The 16,618-nt window shown below is 40.2% G+C and overlaps 1 protein-coding gene across 12 annotated transcripts in view; it reads left to right on the top strand.

The window, feature by feature from the left end:
* The window catches only part of ncor1 (nuclear receptor corepressor 1), a 124,287-nt gene that overhangs the window by 45,114 nt on the left and 62,555 nt on the right, over nucleotides 1-16,618 (top strand). For all 12 annotated transcript variants that reach the window (XM_090192318.1, XM_090192321.1, XM_090192320.1 and 9 more), the window contains 6 exons: nucleotides 750-806; nucleotides 2,196-2,248; nucleotides 4,416-4,482; nucleotides 10,320-10,492; nucleotides 14,012-14,102; nucleotides 14,584-14,762. In XM_090192318.1, coding sequence (XP_090048444.1) covers nucleotides 750-806; nucleotides 2,196-2,248; nucleotides 4,416-4,482; nucleotides 10,320-10,492; nucleotides 14,012-14,102; nucleotides 14,584-14,762 — 620 coding nt within the window. The remainder of the gene's footprint in view (nucleotides 1-749; nucleotides 807-2,195; nucleotides 2,249-4,415; nucleotides 4,483-10,319; nucleotides 10,493-14,011; nucleotides 14,103-14,583; nucleotides 14,763-16,618) is intronic.

The following is a 16,618-nucleotide window of genomic DNA, read 5'->3' as shown; positions in this document are numbered from 1 at the left end:
AAATGGCTTAAGAACAACAAAGTCAGGGTATTGGAGTGGCCATCAGAAAGCCCTGACCTCAATCTTATAGAAAATCTGAAAAAGCATGTGCGAGCAAGGAGGCCTGCAAACCTGACTCAGTTACACCAGCTCTGCCAGGAGGAATGGGCCAAAATTCATCCAACTTATTGTGGGAAGATGGGTCAAACGTTTTAGGGTAGCCTTCCACAAGTTAAACAATTTAAAGGCAATGCTACCAAATACTAATTGAGTGTATGTAAACTTCTGACCCACTGGGAATGTGATTTAAGAAATTTAAGCTGAAATTAATCATTCTCTCAACTATTATTCTGACATTTCACATTTTTAAAATAAAGTGGTGATCCTAACTGACCTAAGATGGGGAACTTAAATGTGTTTGGCTAAGGTATATTTAAACGTCCGACTTCAACTGTACATACATGCTGCTTTTTCATGTTTGTGTGTGTGCTGAGGAAAAAGAAAGGGCAAAAAATAATTTAAAAACATTTTCATACAATTGTGCATGGTTGAGGGGAAAAATATATATTTAGCAAATGATTTTGTCCAAATAGTTATTGTCCTATGCTGTCAATAGATTTTGGAGCTGTAATTGAACAAATGGAACCACAGAGCCTGCAGCCCGCATTGTGTGTTCAGTCACCAAGGACTACTACTTTGGGTAAAAGGTTTATTCTATTTTGATCTGTACTATCATTATATTGTCCTTTTTTTTCTCTTTTTTTTGCCAGAAAAAAGCTGAAGAGGCCCATAAGATATTTGAAGGTCTTGGTCCCAAGGTTGAACTGGTAGGTGGTTGGGGGTATTCTGAATGGTTCACTGATTATTGTTTCCTAGATACGGAAAGTATTCAGACCCCTTCACTTTTTCCAGATTTTTCCCCCTCCTCAATCTACATACATAACCTGTTTTCACCTTGTCATTATTAGGTATTTAGAAATGTTTGCTAATTTATAAAAAATATAAAACAATACCTTATTTACGTAAGTATTCAGACCCTTTGCTATGAGACTCGAAATTGAGCAGAAGGGCATCCTGTTTCCATTGATCATCCTTGATGTTTCTACAACTTGATTGTCGTCCACATGTGGTAAATTCAATTGATTGGACATGATTTGGAAAGGCACACACCTGTCTATATAAAGTCCCACAGTTGACCGAGCAAAAACCAATCCATGAGATCGAAGGAATTGTCCTTAACGCTCTCAGACAGGATTGCGCCCGATGCTCACTTTGACAGAGCTCCAGAGTTCCCCTGTGGAGATGGTTGTCCTTCTGGAATGTTCTCCCATCTCTACAGCACTCCACCAATCAGGCATTTTTGGTAGAGTGGCCAGACGGCTGCCACTCCAGTAAAAGGCACATGAAGCCCTCTTGGAGTTTACCTAAAGGACTTAGACCATGAGAAACAAACAAGTGGTGGCAGGATCATTCTGTGGGGATGTTTTTAGGCGGCAGAGACTGGGAGACCAATCAGAATTGAGAGAAAGATGTACTAAGCAGTACAGATGAAAACCTGCTCCAGAGCTCTCAGGACTTCAGATTGGGGCAATGGCTCACCTTCCAACAGGACAACGACCCTATGCACACAGGCAGGACAACGCAGGAGTGGCTTTGGGACAAGTCTCAATGTCCTTGAGTGGCCCAGCCAGAGACCGCACTTGAACCTGATCTAACATCTCTGGAGAGACCTGAACATAGCTGTGCAGTGACGCTCCCAATCCAACCTGACAGAGCTTGAGAGGATCTGCAGAGAAGAATGGGAGAAACTCCCCAAATACAGGAGTGCCAAGCTTGTAACCTCATACCCAGGAAGACTCGAGGCTATAGTCGCTGGCGAAGGTGCTTCAACAAAGTACTGAGTAAAGAGTCTGAATACTTATGTAAATATTTTATTTCAGTTTTTATTTTTAATACATAGAAAAATAAAAAACAGTTTTTGCTTTGCTATTATGGGGCATTGTGTGTAGATTAAAGGGGGAAAACATTTCAATCCGTTTTAGAATAAGGCTGACAGTGGTAGAAGTGAAGGGGTCTGAATACTTTCGAATGCAGTGTTAAGGTTCTTCGAGAACTGCATATAGTAGCAATGAATTGTTAGCTATTACAATGCTTGTAGCTAATTACTTAAGTTATTACTTATTATTACGGATTTCTTTCCCCCCTTTTTTTCTTAGCCCCTTTATAACCAGCCGTCGGATACTAAAGTATACCATGACAACATAAAGACGTGAGTATGCACTTTTGTTTCTTGCGTGTACAGTATATATATAGAAGCATGTGTGTCAGGGTTTCAGATAGATGGCTTTTGGCACCCAAAAATAATTATGGAAAGCTGATAAAAAAAATCCCATTGCGAATACCAGTCGATGTAGCGTGAGAGCTGCTGCTACAGCTCATCAAATGGCTCGTTCGTTGCTGCTGGATAAAATATGTGCTTTCAGAAGCCTAATTGTTGCACAACAACTCTAAATGCAATCGCGTTTTAAAAACATTTTCAATGGCCATGATTTTGTGCTACAGTGCTACTGTTTCTCAACTGGTAATTGATGCTTGCTTCCATTTGCCATTCAAGTTCATAGGCAACTAGGCAGGTTGCTGTGTGTCACACACCACTTTGCATTGAGCTGGGGAGACTATGCATTTTTATAACATATAGGCTACTTAATTAGCCTATTTCTATCATGTTCTATTGTTTTTCAACTTTCTTTCATTGTCCAGTAGCCAAATGCCCCCCCTCCTCTAATTCCTCATATTAATGGAGAGGTGGAAGGCAGATTATGTTGTTTCTTTATGTAGAGTTAAATAGGCATGTGTTGTGCACGTTATCTTGTCTAACTGTTTAGTGCTTCCTTGGTATTTCCTACAGGATCCTTTTGTTGTTGTAGTGTTAACAGCAATAGTAGTGTCCCTATTACCGGTTGACCCATTATGATTTTAACGCTAATACCGATTTATTGGAGGACCAAAAAAAGCCGATACCGATTTAATCAGACGATTTTTATATATTTGTAATAATAACAATTATAACAATACTGAATGAACACTTTTATTTTAACTTAATATAATACATAAATAAAAATCTATTTAGTCTCAAGAAAATAATGAAATGTGTTCAATTTGGTTTAAATAATGCAAAAACACAGTGTTGGAGAAGAAAGTAAAAGTGCAATATGTGCCATGTAAAAAAGCTAACGTTTAAGTTCCTTGCTCAGAACATTAGAACATGAAAGCTGGTGGTTCCTTTTAACATGAGTCTTCAATATTCCCAGGTAAGAAGTTTTAGGTTGTAGTTTTTTCTCTCTATACCATTTGTATTTCATATACCTTTGACTTTTGGATATTCTTATAGGCACTTCAGTATTGCCAGCCTAATCTCAGGAGTTGATAGGCTTGAAGTCATAAACAGCGCTGTGCTTCAAGCATTGCGAAGAGCTGCTGGCAAACGCTGAAAAGTGCTGTTTGAATGAATGCTTATGAGCCTGCTGCTGCCTACCACTGCTCAGTCAGACTGCTCTATCAATTATCAAATCATAGACTTAATTATAATATTAATAAACACACAGAAATACGAGCCTTAGGTCATTAATATGGTCAAATCCGGAAACGATAATTTCGAAAGCAAAACGTTTATTCTTTCGGTGAAATACGGAACCGTTCCGTATTTTATCGAACGGGTGGCATCCATAAGTCTAAATATTGCTGTTACATTGCACAACTTTCAATGTTATGTCATAATTATGTAAAATTCTGGCAAATTATTTACGGTCTTTGTTAGGAAGAAATGGTCTTCACACGGTTCACAGCGAGCCAGGCGGCCCAAACTGTTGCACCCTGACTCTGCTTGCATAGAATGCAAGTGAAGTTACACAATTTCCCTAGTTAATATTGCCTGCTAACATTAATTTCTTTTAACTAAAATATGCAGGTTTAAAAATATATACTTGTGTATTGATTTTAAGAAAAGCATTGATGGTTTATGGTTAGGTACACAACGACAGTGCTTTTTTTAAATGATAAATTAACAGGCCCTGCATTGATTATTTGCAACGCAGGACAAGCTAGTTAAAACTAGTAATATCATCAACCATGTGTAGTTAACTAGTGATTATGTTAAGATCATTTTTTTTTTTTTTAAGATGAGTTTTTAATGCTAGCTAGCAACTTACCATGGCTCCTTGCTGCACTTGCGTAACAGGTGGTCAGCCTGCCACGCAGTCTTCTCGTGGAGTGCAATGTAATCGGCGTCCAAAAATGCCGTTTACCGATTGTTATGAAAACTTGAAAATCGGCCCTAATTAATCGGCCGTGCCGATTTAACCGGTCGACCTTTAGTCCATATAGGACCTAGATTGGCGCACACCTCACTGAGCAAAATGTTTTTCTCTCTCTCCCAGTAATCAAGTGATGAGGAAGAAGCTGATTCTGTTTTTCAAGAGAAGGAACCATGCTCGTAAACAAAGGGTAAGTCTCGCTCCCTGCTGTTGAGGGCTGCAAGGGAAGGAAACTTCAAGGCATGCGCTGGATGCTATGACCAAAATACAGAGACTCATATACAGTGCCTTGCAAAAGTATTCAGCCCCCTTGAACTTTGTGACCTTTTGCCACATTTCAGGCTTCAAACATAAAGATATAAAACTGTATTTTTTTGTGAAGAATCAACAACAAGTGGGACACAATCATGAAGTGGAACGACATTTATTGGATATTTCAAACTTTTTTAACAAATCAAAAACTGAAAAATTGGGCGTGCAAAATTATTCAGCCCCTTTACTTTCAGTGCAGCAAACTCTCTCCAGAAGTTCAGTTAGGATCTCTGAATGATCCAATGTTGACCTAAATTACTAATGATGATAAATACAATCCACCTGTGTGTAATCAAGTCTCCGTATAAATGCACCTGCACTGTGAGTGTCTCAGAGGTCCGTTAAAAGCGCAGAGAGCATCATGAAGAACAAGGAACACACCAGGCAGGTCCGAGATACTGTTGTGAAGAAGTTTAAAGCCGGATTTGGATACAAAAAGATTTCCCAAGCTTTAAACATCCCAAGGAGCACTGTGCAAGCGATAATATTGAAATGGAAGGAGTATCAGACCACTGCAAATCTACCAAGACCTGGCCGTCCCTCTAAACTTTCAGCTCATACAAGGAGAAGACTGATCAGAGATGCAGCCAAGAGGCCCATGATCACTCTGGATGAACTGCAGAGATCTACAGCTGAGGTGGGAGACTCTGTCCATAGGACAACAATCAGTCGTATATTGCACAAATCTGGCCTTTATGGAAGAGTGGCAAGAAGAAAGCCATTTCTTAAAGATATCCATAAAAAGTGTTGTCTAAAGTTTGCCACAAGCCACCTGGGAGACACACCAAACATGTGGAAGAAGGTGCTCTGGTCAGATGAAACCAAAATTGAACTTTTTGGCAACAATGCAAAACGTTATGTTTGGCGTAAAAGCAACACAGCTGAACACACCATCCCCACTGTCAAACATGGTGGTGGCAGCATCATGGTTTGGGCCTGCTTTTCTTTTTCATACCCCAAGTGACTTAAAGCTGTAATCGCAGTAAAAGGTGGCGCTACAAAGTATTAACATAAGGGGGCTGAATAATTTTGCACGCCCAATTTTTCAGTTTTTGATTTGTTAAAAAAGTTTGAAATATCCAATAAATGTCGTTCCACTTCATGATTGTGTCCCACTTGTTGTTGATTCTTCACAAAAAAATACAGTTTTATATCTTTATGTTTGAAGCCTGAAATGTGGCAAAAGGTCGCAAAGTTCAAGGGGGCCGAATACTTTCGCAAGGCACTGTATACACACACACACACACACACACACACAGCCTCACGGACAGACTGACCGACATGCTGTGCTCTCATAGAGATGACCCAAACTGACCATGGACAATAATAATTTGATAGTTTAACCCAATGGCAAGCTATTTTACTCTATGCATGTACTGTATGTTAAACTGCATCACATTCCTCAATTTGGTGTCATTTTAATGTCTTCTGGCACCAATTGAATTTGAAAGCAATAGGTGGCTTGAATTTATATGCCCACTTATTGGTTTCATAATTTATTGTTTGACATGTTTCTAACACTTTGGGCTGTCCCCGACAAAAGAAAATCTTGGTCCACCGAAAGTCGTCTATTCTTTCGACTATTTGATTGATCTAAATTTTTGAATGTGTATTTTTCCATATATAGACACACCTTATGTGTTTTGAATAAAATCAACTATATATACATTGAGGTTCTCTGATGCTTTAAGCACTTTGCTTGATGAAATATGACACAAATGACCCGAGGGAGCCAAAGATCAAGATAACCAGAAGAAAAAAAACTTAACCTGACCTGCTCTTACTCACTTTTTAAGATTCTGCCGTTTCTCTCCCGAAGTTACCGGTAACCTTTCTCAGTTGGAATGGACATTTATCTTACCATTTCTACCGATCTGTGTGCCAGTTAGTGGTTCTCATTTGCACATTTTCGTGGAACAGTTTCATTTAATTTATAATAACTTCTTCGTATCTCAATCATTTGTCATGTGGTTTATCAAAATTCTATCCAAGTCGAAATGAAAGTGATGCAAATTTAATTTACTTCTATTGCCAATGCCAACTATGTAAAAATACCCAGTAAAGCCAACCAATATTAACATGGTAGCCTGCAGGTAGAACGAACTTGAAACATTTTATCAACTGTTAACTTGGGTCCAGCCTGAAGCTTAAGCTAGCAAACTTGCAACATTTTATAAAATATTCCGGGCCCTCAGTCTCCCGCACTGGTGAGCTCGGGACAGACACAGCTGTAGGCTATTTCCGCAAGGGAATCGAAGTAATCAGGTCGGCCTATTTTGTGACGTTTCCCCTGGATCAAAGCATGACGTTTTTCCCTTTCACGCTGAGTGGTTATCTAAATGGGGAGAGCTGGAAAGATTTATCAAATACATTAAGGAACTTCTCAATGGATGTAAAAACAGTCTTAGTTTGCTTGCTGTTTGAGGAGAAGAAAACATTACTTTCAGAAGATCCACAGCTCATTAGTGGTGGTGCATTAAAGCCAATCAGAAATATTATCAGATCCCCAAATGGGCACATTTATATGCCTACATTTGCTCGCAGGCCAGGCAGCCTATAGGCCTACTTCTTTGCGTAATCAGGTGCGCGTCCGAACTCTATTGACAGGAGTGCTCCAAACAAAAGACAATGACAAAACTCACATATGGAATGAAATTAACCAAAGCATGTTACTCACAAGTGTAGCATAGGTTGTGCACTCTGCAAACAGTGTCCACTTCAAAAATGAGAATGATAAAAGACTGGAATAATATATTGAACGAATTAACAGAAGTTATCGCAACCAAACAAACATTGTAGATTAGAAATGATAGAAATGAGCAGTAAATGTACTACTGGTGATATATGTAATAGGGAATTGATAAATACTAACAATCAAACAATGAATGTGCACAAATTGGCATCAGAGATCGCATTCTGAAGAGAGCCGTCCATTGTGCGTTTTAGCCACACACCCCTTCTTTTTGGACTGTGCCATCCCCGCGGCCTCTGCAATGCCTCTGCAATGGATTAGTTCACTGAGATGGACACGAATAAGACAGGTGTCTCGTGTGCCATTAAAATTAAGATATATTTTTAGATTTGTTACTACTCAACAACAACAAAAACTCTGTCGACCAAACAATCGCCCAGTCGACTAATTAGGGTCATCCCTAGTAACTTTAACTGTTTGAACAGGCTATCTCCTAGGGCTGGGAGATACACCTAAAAATCATATGGGCGTTTCACATTATATACAGTATCTAAACATTTTTAAAAAGTTATCTGTAATAAGCTTCAGTGTTCAATTAAAGGTCAAATACACTGCATTTCAAACAGTCATCAATAATCGAATGAATTCAGGACGTGTGAAATTAGGCTAAATATAAGCCTAATGCCAGCATGCTTGCCTGTACACTTTGTTCAGATGTTGAAATTAAGTGGCCTACCTTATCTCTCAGAATGAGAACTAGTGGCCAAATACTTATACAGTTGAAGTCGGAAGTTCACATACACCTTAGCCAAATGCATTTAAACTCAGCTTTTCACAATTCTTGACATTTAATCCTAGTAAAAATTCCGTTTTAGGTCAGTTAGGATCACCACTTTGTTTTAAGAATGTGAAATGTCAGAATAATAGTAGCGATTTATGAATGATTTATTTCAGCTTTTATTTCTTTCATCACATTCCCAGTGGGTCAGTTTACATACAATCAGTTAGTATTTGGTAGCATTGCCTTTAAATTGTTTAACTTGAGTCAAACGTTTCGGGTGAATTTTGGCCCATTCCTCCTGGCAGAGCTGGTGTAACTGAGTCAGGTTTGTAGGCCTCCTTGCTCGCACACAGTTTTCAGTTCTGCCCACATATTTTCTATAGGATTGAGGTCAGGGCTTTGTGATGGCCACTGCAATAAATTTACTTTGTTGTCCTTAAGCCATTTTGCCACAACTTTGGAAGTATGCTTGGGGTCATTGTCCATTTGGAAGACCCATTCAGTTCCAAACCGTACTCTGGCTTTTTTTGTGGTGGTTTTGGAGCAGTGGCTTCTTCTTTGCTGAGTGACCTTTCAGGTTACGTCGATATAGGACTCGTTTTACTGTGGATATAGATACTTTTGTATCGGTTTCATCCAGCATCTTCACAAGGTCTTTTGCTGCTGTTCTAGGATTGATTTGCACTTTTCGCACTAAAGTATGTTCATCTCCAGGAGACTGGCTGGCTGTGTGTCCCATGGTGTTTATACTTGCTTACTATTGTTTGTACAGATGAACGTGGTACCTTCAGGCGTTTGGAAATTGCTCCCAAGGATGAACCAGACTTGTGGAGGTCTACAGTTTTTTTTCTGAGGTCTTTGCTTTCTTTTGATTTTCCCATCATGTCAAGCGAAGAGGCACTGAGTTTGAAGGTTGGCCTTGAAATACATCCACAGGTACTCATCCAATTGACTCAAATCATGTCAATTAGCCTATCAGAAGCTTCTAAAGCCATGACATAATTTTCTGGAATTTTCCAAGCTGTTCAAAGGCACAGTCAACTTAGTGTATGTAAACTTCTGACCCACTTGGAATTGTGATACAGTGAATTATAAGTGGAATAACCTGTAAACAATTGTTGGAGAAATTACTTGTCATGCGCAAAGTAGAAGTCCTAACTGACTTGCCAAAACTATAGTTTGTTAACAAGAAATTTGTGGAATGGTTGAGAAACAAGTTTTAATGACTCCAACCTAAATGTATGTTAACTTCAACTGTAGTTGTGTTTTATGCTTATTGCAGATGTATAAAACTAGACAGCTTCTGTGGCTAATATGCTGCTAGTTGTACCTGGTACCTTAATGCAACGTACGACAAACTGATCATTACATTTCCAGAATCAATGTTCTTTGATAGGCTACTCCTGTTTTACTAGTGTCTGCTCTGCGCACATTGAGGAGTTGAAACATAAAAAGGGTGTCCTTAAGAAGGTTAACTCTTTCTCTATTACAGTAAAATAATGTCTCTGTGTTTCATGGATACCATTTTTATGTCTCTATGTCCAGAATGAGACAAGTTCGAATTGGTTTCGTGAGCCAATGCTAACTAGCATTTACGCAATGACGAAGTATTCGGGATCAGCTAGCATGCTAAATATTGTCTAGTCTAATCACCCCATGTGGAAACGTTATACATTTTTTGTAAATGATGAAGGTAGGTGGTTATGGTTCGGTGAGTGTTACTTTTAGCAGGCTGCTTCCAGGCAGGGTCAGACAGACCTTTATGACTAGGAACAATAGCAGCAGAGTGCGCTGCATGGCCACCTGCCAAGAGGAAGGTGGATTGTTTGGCCCTTGCTAGTCGAGAGTGGAAACAAGGCTGTATTGTCCTTCCTGTATGAGACTCTCTCCATATCTTCTAGTCTTCTCTTTTTTCTCTCTGGTTAATGTCCTTCATTTGTAAATGCTGTAATGTTCCATCTCAAACATCTCACATTTTAAGTCCAAGATTGCCGATGGAACTCTCTGGATTTCACAGTTGTGGCCAGAATTATTTTTGAGAGGCGTGGTGAAATAATGGCAAATAGGACAGGGTATCATCTGCACAAGATTTGTGATTTTGGATACATTCTACTTATCCATTTGCTTACAGATGTAGGTGTAGGTCAGGAGAGCCATGGGTAAAGTTTGAATTAGGTCGTTGTCATCATGTTGTACCTCAACATCCAGATCCCCTTTCACAAACCCGTATTGTGTGGTTCAGGAACAGAACATCTGCCAGCGCTACGACCAGCTGATGGACGCGTGGGAGAAGAAGGTGGAGCGGATGGAGAACAACCCGCGTCGCAAGGCCAAGGATAGCCGCACCAGGGAGTACTACGAGAGACAGTTCCCCGAAATACGCAAGCAGAGAGAGCAGCAGGAGCGCTTCCAGAGGTAAATTGAGGGAATGGGAAACTGGGATAAATCTCGAAAGTCTTCCATCGATTGCTTGTATCTTCTCTCCTCGCATCCTCCTCAAAAAGCATTAGCAAGGATCCCCTCCTACTGAAAACACAGGACAGGTGAAAGCAATACAATCAATGCCTCGTATTGTAAGAAGTTGCTATCACCTGTCCAGTTTCTTTTAGATCAGTGCAGAATGATGGAGAGGAAACAAGGAGAGGATGCCTCTTTGCACTATTGAGATGCATGCTAGGTGGTGTGCTGCAGGCAGATCAGCTGGCTGTGTCAGGGGTCAGTCCAGCCAGCGTCTGGCTGTTCCTGGCACACAGGCTTGGGTATTTCTCTGAAATCTTCTAGCAAGGCAGGTCAGGGATGCTAGTTCAGACTGCTAGTACTAGACCAGGCAGTGAAAGTAATGATTAGCCAAAAAGGTGTAGCCGATTTCTTACCCATTTATTTGTACCCCAATGTCCCTGTTGTGTATTTTAGACTATTTCCTTTTGAGGATTGTTCTCATATTTTGGAGGCTATCATTGTAGCTGTAAAGAGTCAACATTAGTGGCAGGATGTGTCATGGAAGGCTGATTCATGATGCCAAACATTCCAGATTTAAAAGTTCATTGTATCCCCGTTTAGAAGTATTTTTCTACAGGCGAGAGAAGAGACATTGACATTCAAGTATAAAGTCATTTCCCCCTAGTTTGAATGATTTCAGTCAAGCAATTACCTTTAGTCACAACATGTTGACTGTTTAATTTGATTAATGATCGCTTTTTGCCTTTTGTTTAGTGGTAAGGAAAACAAACAATGGGGCCATTGTTTCCCCAGCAGCACAATTGCACATTAAGTAATAAACCACCCTTGCAAATCCTTCAGAACATTAAGGAAGTATCTGTACTCATTTTTGGTCCTTGTGGTTTTCAGTTTCCACTTCAAAGTCTTTAGTAAAACTCTCCTTTAAATTTAGTAAAACTCTCCTTTAAATTTAAAAATATTACATATTTTACAGTGCATTCATAAAGTATTCACACCTCTTGACTTTTCCCACACAGCCTGAATTAAAACTTGATTAAATTAAGATGTTGTTTCACTGGCCTACACACAATATCCCATAATGTCAAAGTGGAATTATGTTTTTAGAAATCTTTACAAATGAATAAATAATGAAAAGCTGAAATGTCTTGTCAATAAGTATTCAACCCCTTTGTTGTGGCAAGCTTGCTTAACAAGTCACATAATAAGTTGCATGATCTCTGCGTGCAATAACACTGTTTAACATGATTTTGAAGGACTACCTCATCTCTGTACCCCACACATACATTTATCTGTAAGGTCCCTCAGTTGAGCAGTGAATTTTAAACACAGAGACCAGGGAGGTTTTCCATTGCAAAGAAGGGAACCTATTGGTAGATGGTTTCAATAAAAAAAGCAGACATTGAACATCCATGCCAAGAGTATGCAAAGCTGTCAAGGCAAAGGGTGGCTACTTTGAAGAATCTCAAATATAAAATATGTTTAACACTTTTTTGGTTACTACATAATTCCATATATGTTATTTCATAGTTTTGATGTCGTCACTATTATTTTACACTGTAGAAAATAGTAAAAACAAAGAAAATCCTGGAATGAGTAGGCGTGTCAACTTTTTAAAAAGTTTTTGTTGTTGTTGAATTTACCCCTTTTTCTCCCCAATTTCGTGGTATCCAATTGTTAGTAGCTACTATCTTGTCTCATCGCTACAACTCCCGTACGGGAGAGTCTAAGGTTGAAGGTCATGCGTCCTCCGATACCCAACCAAGCCGCACTGCTTCTTAACACAGTGCGCATCCAACCCGGAAGCACCTATGTGTCGGAGGAAACACCGTGCACCTGGCAACCTTGCGCCCGGCCCGCCACAGGAGTCGCTGGTGCGCGATGAGACAAGGATATCCCTACCGGCCAAACCCTCCCTAATCCGGACGACGCTAGGCCAATTGTGCGTCGCCCCACGGACCTCCCGGTCGCGGCCGGTTACGACAGAGCCTGGGCGCGAACCCAGAGTCTCTGGTGGTACAGCGCCCTTAACCACTGCGCCACCCGGGAGGCCTGCGTGTCAACTTTTGACTGGTACTGTAAATCGGCTTAGATCAATGGCAACACTGGCTGTCTAGCAACAAATGGCTGTCTAGCAATGACAACAAATGGCTGTCTAGCAATGGCTGTCTACAACAAATGGCTGTCTAGCAATGATCAACAACCAACTTGGCAGAGCTTGAAATAATTTTTTAAATAAATAATGTGCAAATATTGTATTATCCAAGTGTGAAATGCTCTTAAGCCTTGTTCACATTGGTAGTTTGAAGGGACTCTAATCCCATTTATTTGCATATCTGATTTAGAATTTGTAAATCTTCCTGTAGTCTGAACAGCCAAAAAAGCACATGGAATCAAATAGTTCAATCCTTCGTAGGTGGTTTGACATCATACAAATATGATTCCTGGTCATGTGACTTGTGTCAATGTTCAAATCTGATTGATTTGCCCTCAAGTGTTTTTTTTATATACTTATTCCGCTTATCTTTTTGCTGGCTAGCTACTCCTTTGACAGTTTGACAAGAACATGTGGTAGCTAACTAGCGTGTTAATTGTTTACAAACAAATTAGCGGTGTAGCTTTCTAGCACATTCACTAACTAGCTAGCTAGTTGACTCCTGTGGCTAGCCAAAAAGAACTTGTTTTGAAAGTTGGTTCATGTTATCCTTTGAGGTTTTAAGTGTTCTTACCCTACGCCACTCCACACACACCCATTGTTACTATGACAACTAGCGTAGCCTTGTCAGCAAATTACTTCTATCTGAACCCACCCAAATCTGATTTGGTCACTTGTAACCGGCTGTTTGGACAGTCGGCATACCAAAATAAAACTGATTTGAGCATTAAGGCTTGAAATGTGTGCAAGGATTTAGAGACTTACCCAGAAAGACTCGCAGCTGTAATCGCTGCCAAAGGTGATTCTAACATGTATAGACTCAGGGGTGTGAATACGTATGCAAATGTGTATTTCTAATACATTTGCAAAATTTTCTAAAAACATGATTTCACTTTGCCATTATAGGGTATTGTGTGTAGATGGGTAAGAGAAAAAACAATTTAATCAATTTTGAATCAGGCTGTAATACAACAAAATGTGGAATAAGTCAAGGGGTATAAATACTTTCTGAATGCACTGTCAATGGTAGGTGGTTAAGAAGGATGTTAATTTGTCAGCAGACCTAATGTTTTCCAAGCTTTGTTTGCAGATTTCTCCGAAAACCGGTTTGATTTGATTGAGCCTTTTTTCCTTGAAGTGAAAAGGTGACAGAAGGGGGAGGGGCACCCTATGTGACAATGTGATGGCACCTACCCAGTATTATGTGGAGGATGCGCAAGAGGGAATAATAGGGGTTTTGAACAAGATTTCATCTGGTATTTTAAACAGTGATTTTGATTCCAGTAGTTTCTTAATTTCCTTGTGTTTTGTTCTCCCACTAGGGTTGGTCAGAGAGGAACTGGAATGTCTGCGACCATCGCCAGAAGCGAGCATGAGATTTCTGAAATCATCGACGGCCTTTCTGAACAGGAGGTGAGTGCTGTTAACTTTGAAACATCTCCGTTTGTCTGTTATAGCTCTTGTGGAAATGAACACACTTCACAAATGTAAACATTCTTCACTGAATCATTGCCAAGTTTGAGTATTATTATGCCCAAAGAGGTTGTCACCACCAACTGCCCAAAAATCCCCTCAAAGCATAGTCCACACTGATGGTCAAGACACGCTACTAATTATGAATAGTTACATTACACCGCTAAACACATTACCACTTCCCCTAGTTCTCAGGAAGTGTAGCAGCGTTATTGGCTACGTCCTGTTCTTCACCCTTCTCCTGAAGTGTGCAGTTGCACACTTCCTGTAATGGATTTCACAAGGGTTAGAACTCTCAATGCTTTTAAATTAATAAAACTTGGTGACAAGGGTTGAGAATCAGGATGCAGCCATTGAATCAAGTTGTAACAAGGATAACAAATGTAATGTCTAAACTCCTCCCCTCCCTCTTGTCCAATAGAACAACGAGAAGCAGATGAGACAGCTGTCCGTCATCCCGCCCATGATGTACGACACAGAGCAGAGGCGAGTCAGGTTCATCAACATGAACGGCCTGATGGACGACCCAATGAAGATGTACAAGGCTCGGCAGTTCATGAATGTGTGGACCGAACACGAGAAGGAGATTTTCAAGGAAAAGTGAGTTTGGATGTCCTTAACAGGTCTATAGAGTCCTTTTTTAGTTACTTGTCATCCTATCTACAGTACCAGTCAAAAGTTTGGACACACCTACTCATTCCAGGGTCTTTTGTTTTTAAACTATTTTCTACATTGTATAATAACAGTGAAGACATCAAAACTATTAAATAAAACATATGGAATCATGTAGTAACCAAAAAAGTGTTAAACAATTCTAAATATATTTGAGATTCTTCGAACTAGCCACCCTTTGCCTTGATGACAGCATTGCACACTCTTGGCATTCTCTCAACCAGCTTCCAACCTCCCACCTGGAATGCATTTCAATTAACTTGGTGTGCCTTCTTCCCTCCTTAATGCGTTTGAACCAATCAGTTGTGTTGTGACAAGGTAGGGGTGGTATACAGAAGATAGCCCTATTTGGCAGAAGACCAAGTCCATAATATGGCAAGAACAGCTCAAATAAGCAAAGAGAAATGACAGTCCATCATTACTTTAAGACAATTTCAAGAACTTTGAAAGTTTCTTCAAGTGCAGTCACGAAAACCATCAAGCGCTATGATGTAACTGGCTCTCACAAGGACAGGAAGACCCAGAGTTACATCTGCTGCAGAGGATAAGTTTGTTAGAGTTAAATGCACCTCAGATTGCAGCCCAAATAAATTCTTCACAGAGTTCAAGTAACAGACACATCTCAATATCAACTGTTCATAGGAGACTGTGTGAATCAGGCCTTTGTGGTTGAATTGCTGCAAAGAAATCATTACTAAAGGACACCAATAAAAATAAGAGACTTGCTTGGGGCAAGAAACACGAGCAATGGACATAAGACCGGTGGAAATCTGTCCTTTGGTCTGATGAGACCAAATTACATTTGTTTTGTTCAAATCGCCGTGTCTGTGTGAGACGCAGAGTAGATGAACGGATGATCTCTGCATGTGTGGTTCCCACCGTGAAGCATGGATGATGTGGTGTGAAGGTGTGGTGGTGCTTTGCTGGTGACATTGTCAGTAATTTATTTAGAATTCAAGGCACACTTAACCAGCATGGCTACCACAGATTCTGAAGTGTAACACCATCCCATCTGGTTTGAGCTTAGTTGGACTATCATTTGTTTTTCATCAGGACAATGACCCAAAACACACCTTCAGGCTGTGTAAGGGATATTTGACCAAGGAGATTGATGGCGTGCTGCATCAGATGATCTGGCCCTCTCAATCACCCAACCTCAACCCAATTGAGATGGTTTGGGATGAGTTGGACCACAGAGTGAAGGAAAAGCAGCCAACAAGTGAACAGCATATGCGGGAACTCATTCAAGACTGTTGGAAAAGCATTCCAGGTGAAGCTGGTTGAGAGAATGCCTAGACTTTGCAAACTGTCATCAAGGCAAAGGGTGGCTACTTGAAGAATCTAAAATATATTTTGGTTACTACATGATTCCATATGTGTCATTTCATATTTTTGTTGCCTTCACTATTACTCTGGTAAAAAAAAAAAAACTTGAATGAGTAGGTGTGTCTGAACTTTTGACTGGTACTGTATGTTTTCAGACCCCTTATTCAGTACTTTGTTTGTAGCACCTTTGGCAGCGATTACAGCCTTGAGTGTTCTTGGGTATGACGCTACAATCTTGGCACACATGTATTTGTGGGGTTTCACCCATTCTTCTCTATAGATCCTCTCTAGCACTAACAGCTTGGATTGGGAGCGTCACTGCACAGCTATTTTCAGGCCTTTCCAGAGATGTTCGATCGGGTTCAATTCCGGGCTATGGCTGGGCCAGTCAAGGACATTCGGAGACTTGTCCCGAAGCCACTCTTGCGTTATCTTGGCTGTGTGCTTAGGGTCGTTGT

Source organism: Oncorhynchus mykiss, chromosome 12, assembly GCF_057628025.1.
Source record: "Oncorhynchus mykiss isolate SJ-2025 chromosome 12, ASM5762802v1, whole genome shotgun sequence".
Taxonomy (NCBI): domain Eukaryota; kingdom Metazoa; phylum Chordata; class Actinopteri; order Salmoniformes; family Salmonidae; genus Oncorhynchus; species Oncorhynchus mykiss.
Note: the sequence above shows the minus strand (reverse complement) of the source record. Positions and strands in the feature narration are given on the sequence as shown.